Source organism: Clinocottus analis, unplaced genomic scaffold (assembly GCF_023055335.1).
Source record: "Clinocottus analis isolate CAN_PGR_092001 unplaced genomic scaffold, fCliAna1.0.p SCAF_9, whole genome shotgun sequence".
Lineage (NCBI taxonomy): Eukaryota > Metazoa > Chordata > Actinopteri > Perciformes > Cottidae > Clinocottus > Clinocottus analis.
The window spans coordinates 8,419,697-8,438,875 of record NW_027176251.1 but is presented as its reverse complement, the minus strand read 5'-3'; the positions used below and the strand labels follow the sequence as shown (position 1 = coordinate 8,438,875).

Genomic DNA, 19,179 nt, shown 5'->3' with positions numbered 1-19,179 from the left:
CAAATGTTGTTGCGGGATAAACGGACAAAATCCAGACAAAAGTGAATCTGTTGTCAATTACATATTTTATGTATAAAAAAGATATATCAACAACTTTTGACAGTGATAACACACGTGCGCGCGCACACACACACACACACACACACACACACACACACACACACACACACACACACACACACACACACACACACACACACACACACACATCTAAATGGTACCGTGGACATAACACAAAATAATAATAAAAAAATGTCAGAAAGAAGTATATTAATTACTGTGCAATATCAAGTTACATTGCCATCCGTAAGCAGACTGGAATTTAAAATACTTAAGGTGTCCACATATATATTTGTTGTCCATGCAATCTCTCTACATTCCTTAATACATTTTTTTAAGAAATAAAGGCCAACATACATCAGAGTTCACTAAACCTAGGCCCATACCCATCATTTACCAACAGACCTTTGTGTTCAGCCTTAATTGCATGTACAGTAGTGGCACATTTCTGTTCATAGATGCATATGGAGAAATCCAGCAGTAGCTTGTCGATTGCTAATTTGGTCCCAGTCACAACAGCAGCCGAATGAGCAGGGAAGTTGCAGGCAGCTCCCGGTCCAGGCAACTAAACCCAAGGGGGAATGCATCTTTTCGCAATGAATCCAGAAAAAAAGGCCAGCTTGTGGGGACATTTCAGGTGCTGTCTTTTGCTGGTTTGTCATCCCATTAGCTGAACCTTCTTCTGAAAGTCCTTGTGAGCATTGATGTCTCTTTTTTTGGTTGGCCGTATGGAGGTAGTTGCAACTTGCACTCAACAATAACTTTGAGCTAGTAAAATGGAAATACAAGCGTAGATGCAGTCTTTGGAGATTGAGAGGCGCTATAATGAGGGGTGTGTGGTGTAGTCGAAGGTGAACAACCACGACTGTGGTTGGGGGATGGGGACCCTAAAGGAAAAGTAATGAGTACTAATTAGTACAAATGGAATACTGTGATTTGCAGTAAGAACCTGCTTGTGTCAACCTGTGTGCATTTTCTTACCATTTTCCGTAAAGCTGCTCCCATGTGGTGAGACAGACACACAAATTGTGTTAGTGCCTCTCCCTCGTAACACATCTGCTATCTGCAAAACAGTTACAGTTTCTTACAAACTTTCACGTATGCACGCCCAAAAATTTAAGTCACAGTGATTTATAAAAAGATGACTTAAACAAAAATGTAATATTGTTGGAGAAAACTGCACCATTTAGGTCTGTCCTCTAGAGGGAAGGATACACTTTTCTTTCCATTCCTAACCATTGTGTCCTACTTCTCCAACCAGAGCTGAGTCAAGTAGATTGTGCAATGGTTTGCATTTGGTCTGATGTAATTTAAGTATTGGTGGGATTTTCCATCATTGAAAATACATTAAGTGATTGGAAATTTGGACAATCACAATGTACTTCAATTTGGCAACCTTTTGGTTGTTTACTGTTTCCTTGAAACTATCTGAATTGTCCTAATGCAGCAACTCACAACCATAAAAAATGACCAAACCAACAATATTGTAAGAATGTAATTTTAGTATGGTCTGTGTTATTATGGATGTTTTTTTATTCTGTCTTCCTTTCGCTTACTTTCTTGTTCTTGGCCACCATCACAGGGGTGTCATTGTGGTAGTTCTTGAGGCTGCTGTCAGCTCCACTTTTCAGCAGCAGCCACACAGTGTCCACCTGACCTCGGCCACAGGCGCTGTGCAAGGCTGTGTTCCCACTGTAGGACTGACTGTTGACATCACAGGCTCTCTGCAAGAGAAAAACAAGAAGTTGAGACTGATGTGATTCATAAAGAAAGCCAAAGCATAGAAAGTGAAACAGAAGATAGATTCATTGAGAGGGTGAGATCGGTCAGATAGGGAAGAGGATGAAGAGACACTGCTTTAGGAGAGATTAAGAAAGGAGAAAAATACTTATGTCCAAGTACAACACCCATTATTTGAAGTTCCTATATTCATCTAGAAAATAATGTGACTTTTAGTATGCAGTTTATGAGCTGGAAAACCAGAATTATCAAATAGAGCTGAGTCACAACCCTTCTCCCCCCTCCTTCCTACCTTCCCATACACCCTCATTACCTCAATGAGGAAGTTGGTCATGTCTGGGTTATTGCTCTCCACTGCGTGCATGAGAGGACTCTGGCCACTCTTGATGTCCTGATTAGAGAGACAAAAAAGCACCGTGGGAAAAGTCAGAGGATGCACAGACGGTAAATGTCAAACTTGTGATGTTGTGAAACTTAGTCAGTGTTGAGTCGATGCAGCACAGGGACTGACCATAGCATTGATGTCAGCGCCTGCATCCAGCAGCATTCTGGCCAAATCTTTCTGGCCACGCAGCACCGTCAGATGAAGAGGGCTCAAACCTAAAAACAGTAACAAAGCTGAGTTTCAAAGCGAGCTTATGCAAATAAACATAGACATATACAGTGCACACAAATTGTGATTGCATATACACTCCAGAATGTCTTCTGCTCTTCCTGCCCACACATCCAAAAACACCATTCCTACCTGAACAATAGTTCTTATAATCGATATATATGTATAGTATATAAAATATATAGTATAGTAAAATGGTCTGTGGGGTTGTTTACCTATTTAACCATTTAACTGCTTACAAGTAACTTACTCTGTATCAAAGTGTCTGCAATATCTAGATGTAAATGAAAACTGGGTCACACACTCATATATACAATACATTTTTTTATTGTATGAAAGTTAGCAATTCTGAGTCTATTTATTATATTCAAATCAAGCATTATTCATTTGATAATACTTTGCGTGTGTTCTTATACTAAATCTTTCTTTGTCAAGAACAACTTCCATACAATACGGACCAAGGTGCTTCTTCTGTAGACTACAACTTACCCTCAAAGTTTCTGATCTCCAAGCATGTGGAGGATTGTGAGTGAGAAAGCACACCATACAAACAGTCACGCTGTTCATATTCGCAGCAGAGATGCAGTGCAGTTTGGCCGTTACGGTCCAAGGCCGCAGGGTCGGCCCCCGCTCTCAATAAAGCCTCCACCATGTTTGCCTGCTGGGTGATCACTGCCAGATGAAGAGGAGTCTGAGGGGGTGGATGAGAGCAAAAGGGACAGTTTAGACAAGCCAGTGTATTCGGGTCCATAACCGCAAAAAGCAATATATTGTTTCTCAAAATAGTTTCACCCTGCATCACACACAAGTCAGCATTTAGAAAGTGCCCCCCCCCCCCCACCACTCCTCCATTAATGCTGAACAAAGCTTCCTCTCTATATCCTCAAAGATCTCTTACCCTTATTAGATGCCATTGTTTTGAAACAAGTAACTACCATAGTGTTAATGTTTTGAATGAAAATGCTCAATTGTGAAAATCGCTGATCTTGATTACCAGGAATCAGAATCAGAATATGTTTTATTGCCACATAAGTTATCACAAACGAGGAATTTGTCTTGGCGTTGGGTGCAACATAAAAGACAACAACAACTACAACAACAACAAGGAACACTTAACTGTACAAGTGAAAGTATAAAAATTGAATAAAAAACAAGTAAGTAAATAAGTAAATGCAGTAATGTGCAGTAAATAAGTAGCGATGCAAGTAAAATAAAAATAAAGGGGTGACGATCAATAATGATAATAATAAGAGTAAAGGTAAGTAAAGTGCACAGAATGAGGTAATGGAGACAGTTATCTTAGCAAAGTAGAAAGATGGAAAACGGGGAAAACAGCGAGTCTGGTTTTGTCTGAGGATGACCAACTTGGCCGACCAGCCCCTCTCAAAACATGTTATATCTCGCTATAAATGCCGGAATAATCTTAGACATGATTTTGTTACATCTCGGCAGTGACAAACTAGCTGTTCATCACTGTTTCCAATTATTATGCTAAACTAAACCAGCAGCTGGCTGTAGCTGCATATTTGCTATTCAGATATGAGAGTGGTATGAACTCCTCTAACTCTCAGCAAGAAAGCAAAATTGTTGAGATATTTTTCTGTCAGACAGAGACAAAGTGAGAACATAATGCATAACATTATGGTATGACATGTGTGACTATTAAAAATCTGCTAAATTATCACCACATCTTTGCAAGTGAGATTGGAGGAAGAGTGACATTATTTCTAAGGCCTTCTTTCATCTCTAACCGGTTCTTCAGGTTGAAGGTCAGAGACACAAGAACTATGCCCGTAAGAACAGGCCAACGCCTTATAAATCAACAAGGAACCATGTCTGGTACGGTTATGGCTACTACACGGTATCAGGCGATCATGATGGGAAGGCACATTTGCTCCGTGCCTATTCCCACAAATACACAGACATATCTAACATGTACAAGCACATACACAATGTCAATATTCATAGTTGTCCGCAATAAAATTAAAGTCCCAAAAAGTAGCTGACTGGGAAAAAAAGACTGTTGTACCATTAATCACTGAGCAAACAACAGCAACAACCAAAGCAGGAGGCTGTGTGATCAATTCTACATTAAGAATAACCTGTACTGAGAGACAAGCAGTGTGCAAGTACAGGAAACACTAAATTGCGCAGTTCACCAGGTGTTTGCCTGGATAAATCTACTATGATGAATAAATGCACTTGAGCAATCTAGGATGTTCCTTTGGGTGAGATCAGCATGTATCATCCTGTTGATAATTATATGAACTCTGGCCAGGGCGGGCACTGACAACCTTCTATTTAAATTAAGCAATGCAATATTTTAGTCATAAAAGGAAGTCTTTTAAACTGGAATTTTTAGTTGCTATTGAGGTTACGCAATTAACACAACAATCAGGAACAGATTGTTGCTCCAAGTTTCTTTCTTGCTGTACTGTTACTATACACATATGTGTGTGTGTGTGTGTGTGTGTGTGTGTGTGTGTGTGTGTGTGTGTGTGTTTGTGTGTTTGTGTGTGCGTGCGTGTGCATGCGTGTGCATGCGTGTGTGTGCGTGCGTGCGTACGTGCGTGCTTGTGTGTGCTGTGGGTTTGTTCCAGTAAAGACTACTTTTTTAAAAGTAGTCGAGCAGTTGAAGAGTGCCTTTGTGGAAATCCTTCAGTGTGTCTGTGTATATGTCCTCTCAGCTCCTTTTCCCCTGAATTCTGTGACTCACACATACACACGGATAACAGAAAACACACAAAGTGCACAAACACATCCATATTCCCTTTTGTTTTGTCATTGTGTAAAGATGAATTAATATCTTGACCCCAAACTTTGACCCCACCAAGCACTGTGAAAAGTGTATGGTAGAATCCCCTTCAATGACTTTCAGAAAGTAACAAATTAGCTTTCACGGTGAGGCCTTTTAAGGCCTTAAAAATAGATGTTTCATAGTTGGCAGTGTCTCGCTGTGGCTTCCTGTAAAGGATTTCAAAGTGACTAAAACAAAAATGCAGCAAGATAAGAGGAAGGGAATGGAGGAGGGCGGGGGGGAGGTTTCAGGGCGGAGACATGAGGAAGCAGCGGAAGCAGTGGAGGGGAGTCCAGGGGAAAGACAGGATAACAAGGGAAAATCCCTTCTCTTTCCCCTGAGTCTGTTCCTGCACACTTGCATTCCTGCAAAATGAGTGGATCAACATTAAGGAGGTAAAAAGATGAGAGGAGAATTCTGAGACCAGCCCCAGGCTGTAGGCAGTGCCGAACACAAAAAAAGTGCAAGGCAAAACTAAGAGACAGAGACTGTTCTTCCGTGGTGAACACTGTCAGGTAAAGCAAACCTGTTGCACAAATAAACATCACACGCTTTTACGTCAGTGTTGTTGACAGTTATACTGATAGCATCAGCCAGTCTGCTCGTTATGGTTAAAGCCCTAAACTCTTATAATTTATATGCAGTGAGAGATATGAAAAAAGACAGCATACACAGAACGAGACAGAGACAGCACAAGAAAGAGAGACAGAGAGACAGAGAGAGAGAGAGAGAGAGAGAGAGAGAGAGAGAGAGAGAGAGAGAGAGAGAGAGAGAGAGAGACGCACAGTAAGGGAAAGTCCCTGTAAACTACCCTCTGAACCAAGGTATGTTGAGAAACAGCCCAAAGCAAGGAGGGAGGCGGGGGGGGGGGGGGGGGGGGGGAGGAGGTCATGTGACTTCTCGGAATGAGGATACTAAAGCACACACACACACACAAACACACACGCACACACACACACACACACACACACACACACACACACACACACATGTCTTGCTCGAGCACACACTCACATCGTGTTACCAGCATGCATGTAAACAAACTGAATTTTCTTTTTAATTTGAACGGACATGAACACAATATTTCCACAATACAGTGAATGTGACCATTTACAGACATCTCTTTAAGAGGTGATTATTAAGTATTGCAGATCACCTACATAATATACTAAGTTACATGCATTAAAGTGAATGTCTTTAAACTAAAGCACATGACAATTAGTACATGTTTTAGTGTAGGTGGTCCCTGGGGATTCAGTCCTCAAGCCCCACTAGTGTCAGTGCCACACATTGCACCATCAGCTGGGGAGGGAGCAGCAAAATGTTGTCAACTATAGTGGATCTTTGTAAAGCCACACTGATAGCATGACAAGTGTGGGAGTATCAAACAGCTGTGTCTACCATTATAGTTTGCGAGTGGAAAGCAAATCAACTGACACTTGCAGTATTGTTCAACTATTATCGATATTGATAGTAACACTCTGTCAAAAAGTTCCATATTCAAAACCACAGAAACTAAGGACTTGTCATCATTATTGGAAAAGATGTATTGTTATTTATTTGTCTTTGGGAAGTAGGCCAATACCCTAAAATATGTTGAGCTCCGTCTGGTAAACTTCATGTTTTGAAAAATAAAAAGTTCCCATTTGAAGTCTGTGAAGTGTGTGTGTGTGCGTGTGTGTGTGTGTTGTATGCATTTTCTTACACAGGGTAGAAACAGGATATCAAAAAAACCTATGCTGTTAAATCCTCAGTGATGAGGAAAGACGACAACTGATGATAGCAACAGCGTTATTTCTGGTAAGCGAGCCTGTGGTGTTCTATGTGGTGTGAAACCCCAGCCTTGAGAACTAAAGCTCTGCACGGCTCAGGTGCTTTCTCTGCTGAAGAATGAAAAAAGAAAGCTGGCAGAATGCAGAGCAGGAGGCCGAGGAGTTGGAGACAACAGAGGGAGGAGTGATGGCTTCAGGCCAATGGTTAGGACGGCCCTAGATTGGGAAACACTCAAAGACAATTCCTTGTACACCTTCCAGTAAAGTATAATGTAGTGTATCGTTTATTGTGAGGTTATTATTCAGGGAGTGGAAGGACACGGTCACCGCAATGAAAGTTCATAGAGTACATTTGTCTATTAAGATTGTAAATAGTTAAAGTTGCCCTAAACAGAGAGTGTAATTTAGACTCTTTATATGCAAAACAAAATGTAATTATGTGCTGGAATATGAGTTACAATGGATGTTTGCGACGTTTGTCATTAGATTTTTACAGCCTGTTCATTTGTTTTTAGTTAAGTCAAAAATAATGTGATATGATTGCAGGATTCAGGACCGTTCACGTGGGTCACAATTTGCTCAGCTTGAATCTTGGCTGTCTCCTCTGAATTTCATAACATAGTAAACCCAACATGCAAACCCTGAAAATCCCTAGAGGGAAACTGAACACAATAAAACCATGTACAAAATAAAACCGAATACTGGAAAACACATGTCCTTCCCAGCATATGCATGGTTTTGGCTTGTGGCAAGTACAGGTGAAGAAACCAGGAAGGGTGAATTCCACTGCAGAACCATCAGCCGGCATAACTGTAACAGTATGCAATAACGTAGTGCAAGGCAAGGAGGAAACCAAAGCACTTCCTCTTTCATTCTTTTCCAAGTTACTGTTATCAGATGGGTAAGGCAGCAGGGGAATGCATTTTACATGTTGTGGTTGCTATGCAGAAAACCCCATCACCGTTCTATTCTACGTCCATCTTTCATGATGCAATACTGACTGACGCTGAGCTCTCTTTCATATGCGTTATGAAATGGGAAATGGACTTCTACTTGCGTAGCACTTTTCTAGTCTTCCGATCACTCAAAGCGCTTTAACATGTCATTCACCCATGCACACTTGTTCATGCACTGATGGCAGGGGCTACTATGCACCATCCAGACTCTAACTAATCATTCACACCCATTCACACACTGCAGGCTTGAGGTCAAGTTTCGACGTTGACTATAGTAAGCTGGGGATCAAACCGCAGATCCTCTGATTGGACGACTCTGCTCTACCACTGAACCACTTTCATAGTCTTTCATAGAACTGAAATGTTAAAAAACATTTAACAAGCAATTAATGCCTGCACGGTGATGATAGTGGACATCACTGTCACCTGCAGCGGCCCAAGTTCAATACCCGATCCCGGGCAGTCCTTCTGTGTGGAGTTTGCACATTCTCCTGGCAGCGTGTGTTCTCTGGCTTCCTCCCACAGCCCAAAGACATGCAGTTTAGGGTTGATTGGAGACTCTAAATGACCCGTAGGTGTGAATGGTTGTCTGTCGCTATATGTCTCCTGCTATAAACTGCTCAATGTCGGCTCCAGCGCCCCTAAATACAATACATTCTCATTCTCATATAATGATAGCAGCTGTGTGTGTGTGTGTATTTGAAGTGCATTTGTTTTACCTGACGGAGGTTATTGTAGATATCAAGGCCTCTGCGGGCCCGCAGCAGGAGCTGGATCAGTTTATGGACAAGGATCAACTCCTCCTGTACCACTGCTATGTGGAGAGCGCTGTAAGGAACAACAAAAACAGTTGAAAGCTAAATGCTGAAGAAGAGCTGAAGTAGAACATTCCTTATCTGATAACAAATCAGAACTTACACTTTGCATGTGTGATATATAGGTACAGAGACTTTACATACATAAGTATCTCCACAGTGACAATTCATTTCAGCACTAAGTATTGATGGTTCTGCATAAAACTTAAGTCTGCAAAGTGTTAAATGTAGTGCACTTCAAGTAGACTTAAAAAATAAGCGTAATTTGAAAAAGTATCTGTTCAAAGTACAGGCAGGGTCAATTTAGATTCAAGATATAAAGGGCTTAATAGAAACTGTGGATCTGCAACTATTGGAATTACAATCACAAGTGAAGTATCATATCTTTTTTAGAAATATTAATATATCGTACGTATGTAAGCATTAATTATCACAGAGAAAAGTCTTTTTCAAAGTATTATTTACATCAAACAAATCAATTGTGTTAAGATAAGACAAACTTTATGTGTGAACACGGAACCTTTTTGAAAAACATACTTCCTTTGACTTTGAGTGACATCCATGATACTTTATCCATGTCTTGTGCCATTGTTTTGTTATATTTTTTGTGTTTGTTTTTTTATGCTGCATACCATGTGATCACATTCCTTGGCATCGAAATAAATTAAATGAAACAAATCAATTTCCCACATCACAGCAATAAAATCAGTCAAGAGGTCAACTTAAAGCAATAGATCAATATTTTAGGAATTGCTCTTATTTGCTCTCTTGTTGAGAGTTAAATGAGAAGATGAATACCACCCTGAGGCCTGTCAATTAAATAGAAGGTTACAAACAGTTGGTGAGTTTAGCATAAAGACAGAATAACAAAAGCCACCTACCAGCACCACTAAAGTTCACATTATATCTCAGTTTGACCCATTTTCTCATCTTTTTCACAATCTAAGATGAGCAGCTATTGAACTATTGCTTTAAATAAAGATAAATTATTTCGGAAGACCATTTGGAATGGCCTTTTAAATGGAGTCTGGAAAAAAAGTTGTCATACATTTACATCTCTCTCTGCAACCCATTTACTACAAGATTCAAGGACGCTGCAACACATGCAAACTGAAGGAGCCGGAAATCAAAGTACTGATCTTCCGAATAGAGGACGACGTGTGACCCACAACCACCTCAACGTGGCAACTGAGAAAAAATAAACGGATCTGAATTATCCCGGAGCTTCACAGATAGAGTCACAGGCATGACTCAACCACCCTTATCACAGTCTTATCAAGATTAAGTGGGAACCACTATCTGTGGTCTCTACGTGAAGCGAAACGCAGGCCAAAGTTTAGGACCGGGAAAAGCAGAAAACCAAGCGGGGGAGGGACATGCTGTCGAAAACCAGCAGTTTTCAAATTTCTTTTTAAAAAAAGCAGCTTCCAGTAAGAGCCAGAGTGATTTTATGTCGCTTCCTGTTGTCACCAACAATGGCAGCATTCTTTAACTCGCTCTATGTGCTGTGAAATCCAGACATTCAGCGGTATGGTTTCTGACAGGGACTTTCTGTAGGTTCACTCGATCAGCTTCATCCAATGGTTATAGGTCCCATTAAGACACACAGTACAATCATGGTACAGGAAACAGGGCAGCTTCTTGAGAAGTTTAACGCACCCTTGCATATAATTTGAGGTCAAAAACAAGTTCTTACAGTGACAAAATCCCTTGCAACAAACACTTCCTCTTAGCGACGTGTCCCACTGATGTGAAGTCAATAACGACTAATATCCTGCCTGAATAGATAGAGATGAAAGAACTATTTGAGCAAACAACTGCCACTCTTCAGCAACTCGTCAACACTTTTCTGCACATTGTATTACAAAACTGTGCGTGTTCAAGAATTAATTTTATTACAGTATCACATTACTCAAATGATCTCTTACAATCATGTAAATAAACAGCTTACATAATTATTTGACAACTTGATGACCACTAGTATGAACAGAATACTGCTTTTGGTCTGTTGAACTGAAGTTTAAGCACAGGCCAAGATTCACTTGATGGTTTCAGGAGAATTTTTTTTTTTTGTAGTCTTGTATAGCGCTTTTTCTAGTCTTCCGACCACTCAAAGCGCTTTGTCATGTCATGTCATTCACCCATTCACTGATTCATGCACTAATGGCAAGGGCTACCAAACAATTACATACACAATTACTAATTAAACTTAACATTTTACCACCAAAAAACAAATGCAAATCATCGACAGTGCATGTGTACAAACATGCATAATTGGTGAGACAGCATGGACAGCAACTCTCAAACTAAATGATCCTGTGCAAGAGCAGGTTGAAACTGCAACTGCAATAAACAATCAGATGATTTGCGAACTGCAGAAAAAGCAGAACTGTATATTGGAACGGGAGTAAGCGAGGTGGTTCTTTCCTCAGCTGGTCCCTGTTCCTGTTACTGAGCTCGGAATAGTGAACAAACCTCAATCCAAAAGTATAAATGTATCATATTTACTGTACATTACACGCTATTCATCAACCATCATTAGTCTGAAAATCCCCTGCAGTTTTTCTCAGCAATAAATCCTATCCCGATTGGAGTGACCAATCCAGCTGCACATCCACAGTCAGATACTGTATAGTTATGTGTCTCTCGAAGCATTGAGCTTAACTAATATGTAAAGAGCTGCCTTAAAGTCACAAATTGATATCCATCTCTCTCTTTTTCCTCTCAAGATGAAACTGTACTGTTTCTAGTTCCTGGAAGTGGGGCAGACCACAGCCCCAGATAACCTCAGGCTCAGCGGCACTGACGCAGACAGGAGCCCTGAGCGTGTGTGTGTGAGAGAGAGAGAGAGAGAGAGAGAGAGAGAGAGAGAGAGAGAGAGAGAGAGAGAGAGAGAGAGAGAGAAAGAAAGAAAAAAAGAGACTGTAATGAAAAAAGAGAAGGGTGCATTATGTGGTATCCTTTTGGTGTGAAGGGTGAGAACCATGCCAAACTCAATGAGCCAACTGAAGCCGAACATATCCTGTGGTCGGTGGAGCAGCTGAGCAATGAGGTGATGTGTCAGTGTGCGTGAATAGTAAACAAAAGAGAAGCAGAGTAGCACCACTCTGTCCGGTTAACAAGAAATTCTGGTTTATAGTCCACTGGGCTCGTCACGAAGAATGATGCTACATCCATATTTTGCGGGTAGAGGTATTCATGTGGGAAACCTGGATGAGCAAGCAATTTGCTGTTTGTATTTTTTACATATATTGACTGATTGAGTGAGTGAGTGAATGAATAGGATATTGAACATTAATCTTTACAAATATCAAGTCGGCGTCAACAGAAAACTTGTGCTTGGAACGGAAGTTCAAGAAACAATCTCACAGAAACTGTAAACTGGCCTTTACTCTCTCGCGCTACAGTCGAGCAGTGTTCGACGACAGTAAAACAGGTCGGAGGACTGTGGACCCAGGTCATATTACAGTGACCTGTTCACACCATAAGCAAACACTTTATCCACGTTGTTGCTTCATTGTTGAACAGGGAATAGGTGTCTGACTGTGGGACTACCATGAGTCCTACCATGAACAGAAAAATATACAATGCACAATGACAGAAAGAAGAAAATAAGGTACATCTGTACACTCTGGGGACAAGTTGACTTGTTGATGAATTTGGAAAATGTCGTGGTGCAAGCTCAGTTTTTTGCCAGTACAGAGTTTTCATGCTAGTGGCGCGACTCTACGGATGGTAATGTCAGTAATTCTATGGTACAGCACCTTGGTCCTGATTGAAATATCCCAACAATTTGACAGGTTGCTATGACATTCTGCACAGATTGCCATGGTACCGTGAGGATGAATCGTAGTAGTTTTCTGTGTGATCCTCTGACTTTTCCTCTAGCACCTTGAGGTTGAAAAAAAAACAAACTGTTTTAACAAATATTGCAAATATTGAAGTGAACATTACCTGCTTCACATCAGTATGTTAGCGGTGAAACCGTAAGCATGTTCCCCGACCGATAGATTAGTTTTACTTAAAGCCTGTGTCTAGCCTTACTGTAGCACTGCTGTGGCTGTGGACTATTATTGTTGATTTTGTGTTTGTGTGTATTTTCTGAAACAAAAAGGACCAAAACATGTGCAGAATCAAAATACCATAAACATGTATGGTAGTATACGATAAAAGTTGGGTCGACATGCCATAGTAATTTGAAATCATCTCAGTCTGCAATTACAATGTTAATCCTGTAAGGGTGCTTATGTGACAGTTTCGCTGATCACATTTTTGCCAAACTCAGCAGATAATGGTGTTATTGTGCAGGTAAATGGACTGAATGACATGTAGGAATACATTTGTATGAGCTGTAAGGCAATCAACACACATGCACACCTCCCATATACAAATGATAGTGTGGCTAAGCAAGTGACACATAAAGAACTTGAAAGAGAGAGAGAGAGAAAGACGAAGAGAAAGACAGAGAGAGCGAGAGATGAAGTTGATAAAAAAGAAAGCGGTAAATGAGGAAGTAAGGAGCGGATGTTTGGGTTTTTTGAGACCATTCATTTAAAAACACAGAGAAAAAAAGAAAGAAAGACAGACACCTGAGAAAAACCGCAATCGTGTTTAAAAACTGAGCACTCATTGGTTTTCCCGAAACTAAGGGGCTAAGAGGCGCTGAGAACCACCGATGAACATCCCATTGACGTAAGAGAGGCACACGCTCGTTGACACTTACATTATGCATACACGCACGCACACACACATGTACATACAGGCAGTGTGAAGGGGGGCTGAGAGTGTTTCTTTCGGCAAAAACAACCACAGGTAGCCAGCCAATGTCTCAACTGCAGTACTAAGGGGTTAGATTCTGTGAAAAGCCTCTGCACTGCAGCTTTGTTGCATTAAGGCACTAGTAACTAACATAATGTTCATATCAGTTCATCTTTTTGGTTTTGTTTCTGCACTGCACATTTGGATAAGTGTCGAGGATTTGTAGGAAGTGAAGGTGAAAAATAAGGTGTATGTACAGGTTGCAAGAGTTTAAGAATCCACACTGTTAGTCACATTTATATATATATTTCAGACATTGATCTTTGCAAACATAAAAATTATGGCTTTTGCAAGAGTCCCCATATGTTGTATGTATAATAGCACATGTGTCACAGTGATTATGAGTCTCTGAAGTTGATGGGATGATAAGCAGCTGCTTGTCACAGGACTTATGACTTCACTACTTGTTGGTCATCACGGGTTTGTTTCGATTGGATGCAAATAATGCTAATACTTTTTTGAAAGTCATTTCATTTTTGGACATGCTATTGTATCAGTCATATGACTGTGTGTGTGTGTGTGTGTGTGTGTGTGTGTGTGTGTGTGTGTGTGTGTGTGTTCTTGTATGAGTCTGACATTTGAGATTGTGTGTGGGCGGGCGGGTGTTCAAACTTTAGACAAAGTAAAGTAATCATGCGTTAAAGTTAAATATTTGCATTAATTCAGTCTCGAGAACTCCTCCAGTGTCCTGTACAGTGTTCTTATTCTCAACCCTCCCCCCACACCTCCGTCCTTCACACTTAGATACTTCAAATTTAAGATTGGTCTCAACACAAATGTATGCGATGCCTATTTATTCAAGAAGCTCAGATTCAAATCCCAGGTTGTTGTTTTAGATCAAAGTCTTCATTGTCCCTTTGAATCATTCCAGGTCTACACTTAGTTTCCCTTACAGGAAGTGAAACAACAGTAAAGAATTTAGGCGGATGAGGTGGGGGACTGACTGTACCTGTTCAATATGCAGAATCAGGTGAGTCACATAACAAATCTGAGATAATATAACAGACATCTCACAAACCACATCCAGGTGGGAGAAAGAGGTAAAACCATTATATGATGTTTGGGTCTAGCCCTGCGAATGACGTATTAACTTGTTATTTATGGTACCAATCTGAGTTCACTTTTTTTTTTTAAATGTTTGTCCTTTGAGAAGAGAGGTCAAGTAGTAAAAGTCTCAGGCCCCCACATAGCAAATCTGTATTGACTGTAAGAGCCACGATGCAGACTGAAATATCACAGGACTTCTTCATCTGGGACATTTTAACATGTCACAGGATTGCTGAGGTGTAAAGGAAATGAATGAATGATGAGGGTTGCTGAGTCCTATTGTGCTTTGCTGGTTCACAGTCACGGGATACTGGAACGTTTGAATTATCAACTCCAACAAGTGAAAATGTCTGCTGTGGAAAAAGCCTTTTGTTTTGCATGTTTGAGAATGCAGCTCTACAAAACGATACACCAGATCAATGTTTCATGTTCCAAGAAGTTAACAGTGTTTTGTATGTTAAATCTACAGGTTATGAATCTCAATCAAACTTTTTGTCTCTACAGATGAGCTGGATCTGTTTAAAGAAAATGAATTTCAACTGTGATCACAGCCATCTAACTAAAATGCCTTGATTAAAAATACTAATAAATTGTTAGTTAGTACTTTTTTTCAGCTAAACGTATGCATATGTTACTTCCAACCAAAGCCAGTTTAAAGATAATAACATACGTGTCTCCGTCTTCATCTTGACGTGTAGCCAGAGCGATATCAGCCTGCAGGCTTTCGGCTTGGTGGGTCAGAGGGCGGTTCAACTCGGGGGCAGGAGCCAAACAGTACACCGAGCATGGACCTGCACAGGCACGACACAGAAAGAGAGACGAAGGACAAACAAGGTGGAAGAGAGGAAGAGGAAAATGATAAAGATACATAAACAAATGAAAAAGCTGCCTTAACAAACTGGTTGTTTTTTTGTGTTATATTTAAATGTGCATGCGTCTATGTGTAGTATATGAGTCGACCCAGTGAGCTACTTAAGCAGGAGAATACATGACTGGACATTTTCTCATTGATTCAGCTGCTGCTGCTGCTGCAGCATACTCCACTGTATTGTCAAGCAAAACCTTACAGTGCGACAAAGATCAGAAATGATTGTTGTCATACTGTATATCAGTGGTTCTCAACCCTTGTTTAGTGATGTAGCTCCTATTGAATTTACCTCTTAACCAGCACAAAGCATTTTGGGTTGAAAAACAATGTAATACACAGGGCTGTGCCATCAGTGTCTGATTTAATATAGAGTATATGCAATTCAGTTTAAGAACTTACACATGTATTATTGAATATTTATAAAATAACATTTTTAACATTTTTCTAACTGATATTAATTAAAAAATATATTGTTATACCACAGGGGTACTAGACCCCCTATTTGAAAACCACTGCTCTATATCCTCTAAATTTGGAAAACAAACATTAATACAATGTTATTGTGTATACACATAATAGAATAGACTGGATGTTGGCCAGTAACGCTTACCGTATTCAAACGGGTGCAGGAAGCGAAAGGGATATCCATCTGGACTCTGCCCTGCCTCCTCAGCCCGCCGGTGACCCGGTGCTCGTGCCGCGGAGACTCTGCTTTCGTTCGCATTTGTTTCCAAACGCCCGACATAACTCTCTCGTAATGTGAAGTCCGCATCTACCGCAGGAGAGAAGCGAACTCCGCTCTCTGGTAAAGCCGGGGACTGCGTTTGGGTCTCCGGCTCGACAACGATCGGGCGTTTCCTAAAAGGCAGCCTGTAGGAAGATTTGTCCGCTGACCGTTTGCGTGCAGCGCCGTTTTCCGGGCTCGGTGCGCTTCTGACCGCGGGGCCGTGTATTTCCAATCTGTCTTTCTCCGTGCACGCAGGTAAGTGCTCGTCCGTCCCTCGAGCCTCCTTGGCGCGACCTTTGCAGTCCGGAGTCCTCGACCCGGCGCTCCCACGCTCACGGTTAGTGGTGCGCAGATCCAGCGGCGCGGTGGCAACCGACTGGTGGTCACCGTTCATGGTCATGGTCCTCGGCATCAACTGGAGGCGAGGCGCTCCGGATCTGAAGAAGTGTCAGGTGTGTTCGCGTGAAGAAAACTTCTCGACGTTCAGTGATAGTTCGGTGGTGGGATCAGTCCGATCCAAAGTGGTCAATGCTGCGCTTTCCCCCCATCCCCACAAAATCAACTGGGCAGCGATTAAATTATCACTCTGTTTCCCTTTGTGTCACTGGTGTATTTAAGATAAGCGTTCAAAGCAATTGACTCTTACGCAAATGGGTTTCCAATGAAAAGCCGGTAGACGTTTGGTGTCGATAATGTGCATCCCAGCGCACCTACAGTAACAACTGCAGGTAGTGCAGCAGCTGCGATAGCGCCGATCTGCTTTTAATGAACTGCCGGTGCTTTCCCTTTCAGCGCTATAATCGTTTTGTTTCGGTTTAAGGGCAAATTAAACTGAGTGAAAAAGGGAAAAGAAAAAAAACACTTCGCTGAAGTCAAAAAGATGTCTGCATTTCCGATCTCTCTGACATCTGTCTGTTTTGCATGCACGTTCAAAACATTTAATGCTGAATTTCCCAAGAAGTTCAAGGATCGATGCTTTTCTCTGTCGGGTGCTTGGTGCTTTGGGGCTTACAGCTTGAAGCTGGTGGCCCCGCCTGCAGGTTGGTTCTTAATTGTCAACATACAACATGAATTAATTGAAATTCACAGCTGGCCATGCTCAAAAGGCACATTTTTTCCTTTCTTCCAATTTGTCTTTACTTTGGTTGTTCACGTAAATAATGAAAGTTTCAAGATTTTATTTAAATTGAGCTATTTCATGACTTGAGGAGCAACATTAAGTTTCATGTAAAGGAGAACTAGTCCAGCGATAATGTGGTCTATTGTTATAAAGTGTATTTCTTTCCTTTATTGCACAAGCCTATTGTCCCACCAGCAAGACTGACTTTAACAACATGCAATGTGTAGAATTATAGGCTACTTTCTTAATGAAATTTGGCACCTATTTTTTGTTATTTTGATATGTTAGCATCAGATCAAAAGAAAAAGAGTATCAAAAACAGAAAGCGTTTGAAAAGTAAACTTCCTCTCTGAACTTTTCTGTGACATTTTATTGATGTCATGGTATGGATTGTTATTTTGTGCGTGTCTCAGTGCCTTAAGGCAGCAAAAATAATGTTGATTTTCACACCCCAGTGTTTTTACAGTATAGAACAGACACTATTGTGTCGTGTTACATTACAGCTGATTGTACTTTTTAATAAATGGCAGCTTTCTCTGAATATTCTTGACTCACAAATGCTCAATTCTTTGCATTTGTGCAAATAGATAAACTCATTACATTGATAAATAAACAAGATATGAAAGCGCAAGTAAGCCGTGTGCTTAATTCTAGACTGTTTAGGACACAGAATAAGCAAATTGCGGCTGTACAGTGTGTCAGTCAGTTCATATCGTTCCTAAGGAGATAAGTAAACAGGGATACAGAGAAAAGATGCTCCATCCAAACCGGCTGATCAGTTGATGACATGCCACTGCCGCCCTTGCTTGTGGCCGCTTTACCGGATCACAAACAGTGATGCCATAAATGTGCATGCAAGCATGCATATTACCACACACACACACCCTACCCTCCCCCCCTTCCCACCCACACACACACACAAATAACACTCACCTTCTTGTCTTTTATCTTATCCTACTCCACCCTCAGACCATGCAGGGTCTGGTTACCAGGGTCAATTTGGGACTTTCCTCTTTCCACTGAAGTGTGGAGTCGGCAACGGAAAGTCAAACTTGGTGTCTAAAGTCCCTAAAACACCCTCACACTACCCAAACATGCTGTGCAGCTGTCAATGCACTCAACCATTAGGGTCTCCTCTGGCATTAAATGTCATTTTTTATGAAAATCACGGGCCTGCCTCTTTAACGGACAGTCTCACCCTGAAAATGCACTTCACAGAGCTCATTGCTGAATCAATGAGACATTGACTGAGGTTTGATGAGCTTAAACAACATTAACATATGCAGTATGTAAACAAAATGATCCCCATACCAATATTAATATATTAGTGGCTCAGTTTTCTGCCATATAATGAATGCAGAGTCATCTGTGTCATAGATCAAGAGGTAGCATGAGGCCCTCTTGTGCCACGAGAGAAATGGTGAACCTCGACACTAAAGTAAGCTGGACGAAATACTATACTTCTTTAGAAGAATAAAACTACATTTGAACAATAAAGAACAAACTACTGTTCTGCTGCGCAAATAGCCTTGACATTTTTCTTTTGCAGCCTACTGCAACATGAACAACTGGAGAAAATCAAGCGGGAAACTTTTTTTGTTGAGTTGATTCATAAAAAGTACTTTTAGTACTTTTAGTGAAGGTATTCAGCTGGAGCCTGACATTAAAATGGGCAAAGTAATCAGTGTTCAGTAACAGCACTAAGCTGGCTGAGTTGTGTCTGAGTTAGTGTCTTCCTCTTGCTAAAGTCAGTCCTCTCATTCTAATTCTTCATTGCTAATTCAAATGTTGAGCCTGCATGATTTCATTTGATTTAGCACAGAATCCAATCTCGGGGGCACTAATG

At 41.0% G+C, this 19,179-nt stretch overlaps 1 protein-coding gene across 1 annotated transcript; it reads right to left on the bottom strand.

Moving 5' to 3' along the window:
* Positions 1-159: 159 nt before the first annotated feature.
* On the bottom strand, positions 160-16,659 carry bcl3 (BCL3 transcription coactivator). The gene is made up of 9 exons (XM_068570527.1): positions 16,097-16,659; positions 15,289-15,409; positions 8,658-8,766; positions 2,903-3,104; positions 2,312-2,400; positions 2,114-2,191; positions 1,617-1,784; positions 1,042-1,123; positions 160-947 (listed from the first exon to the last, which is right to left on the bottom strand). Exons 1-9 carry the CDS (start codon positions 16,623-16,625, stop codon positions 829-831), a joined length of 1,497 nt encoding a protein of 498 aa, XP_068426628.1. The 5' UTR covers positions 16,626-16,659; the 3' UTR covers positions 160-828.
* Positions 16,660-19,179: the final 2,520 nt, after the last annotated feature.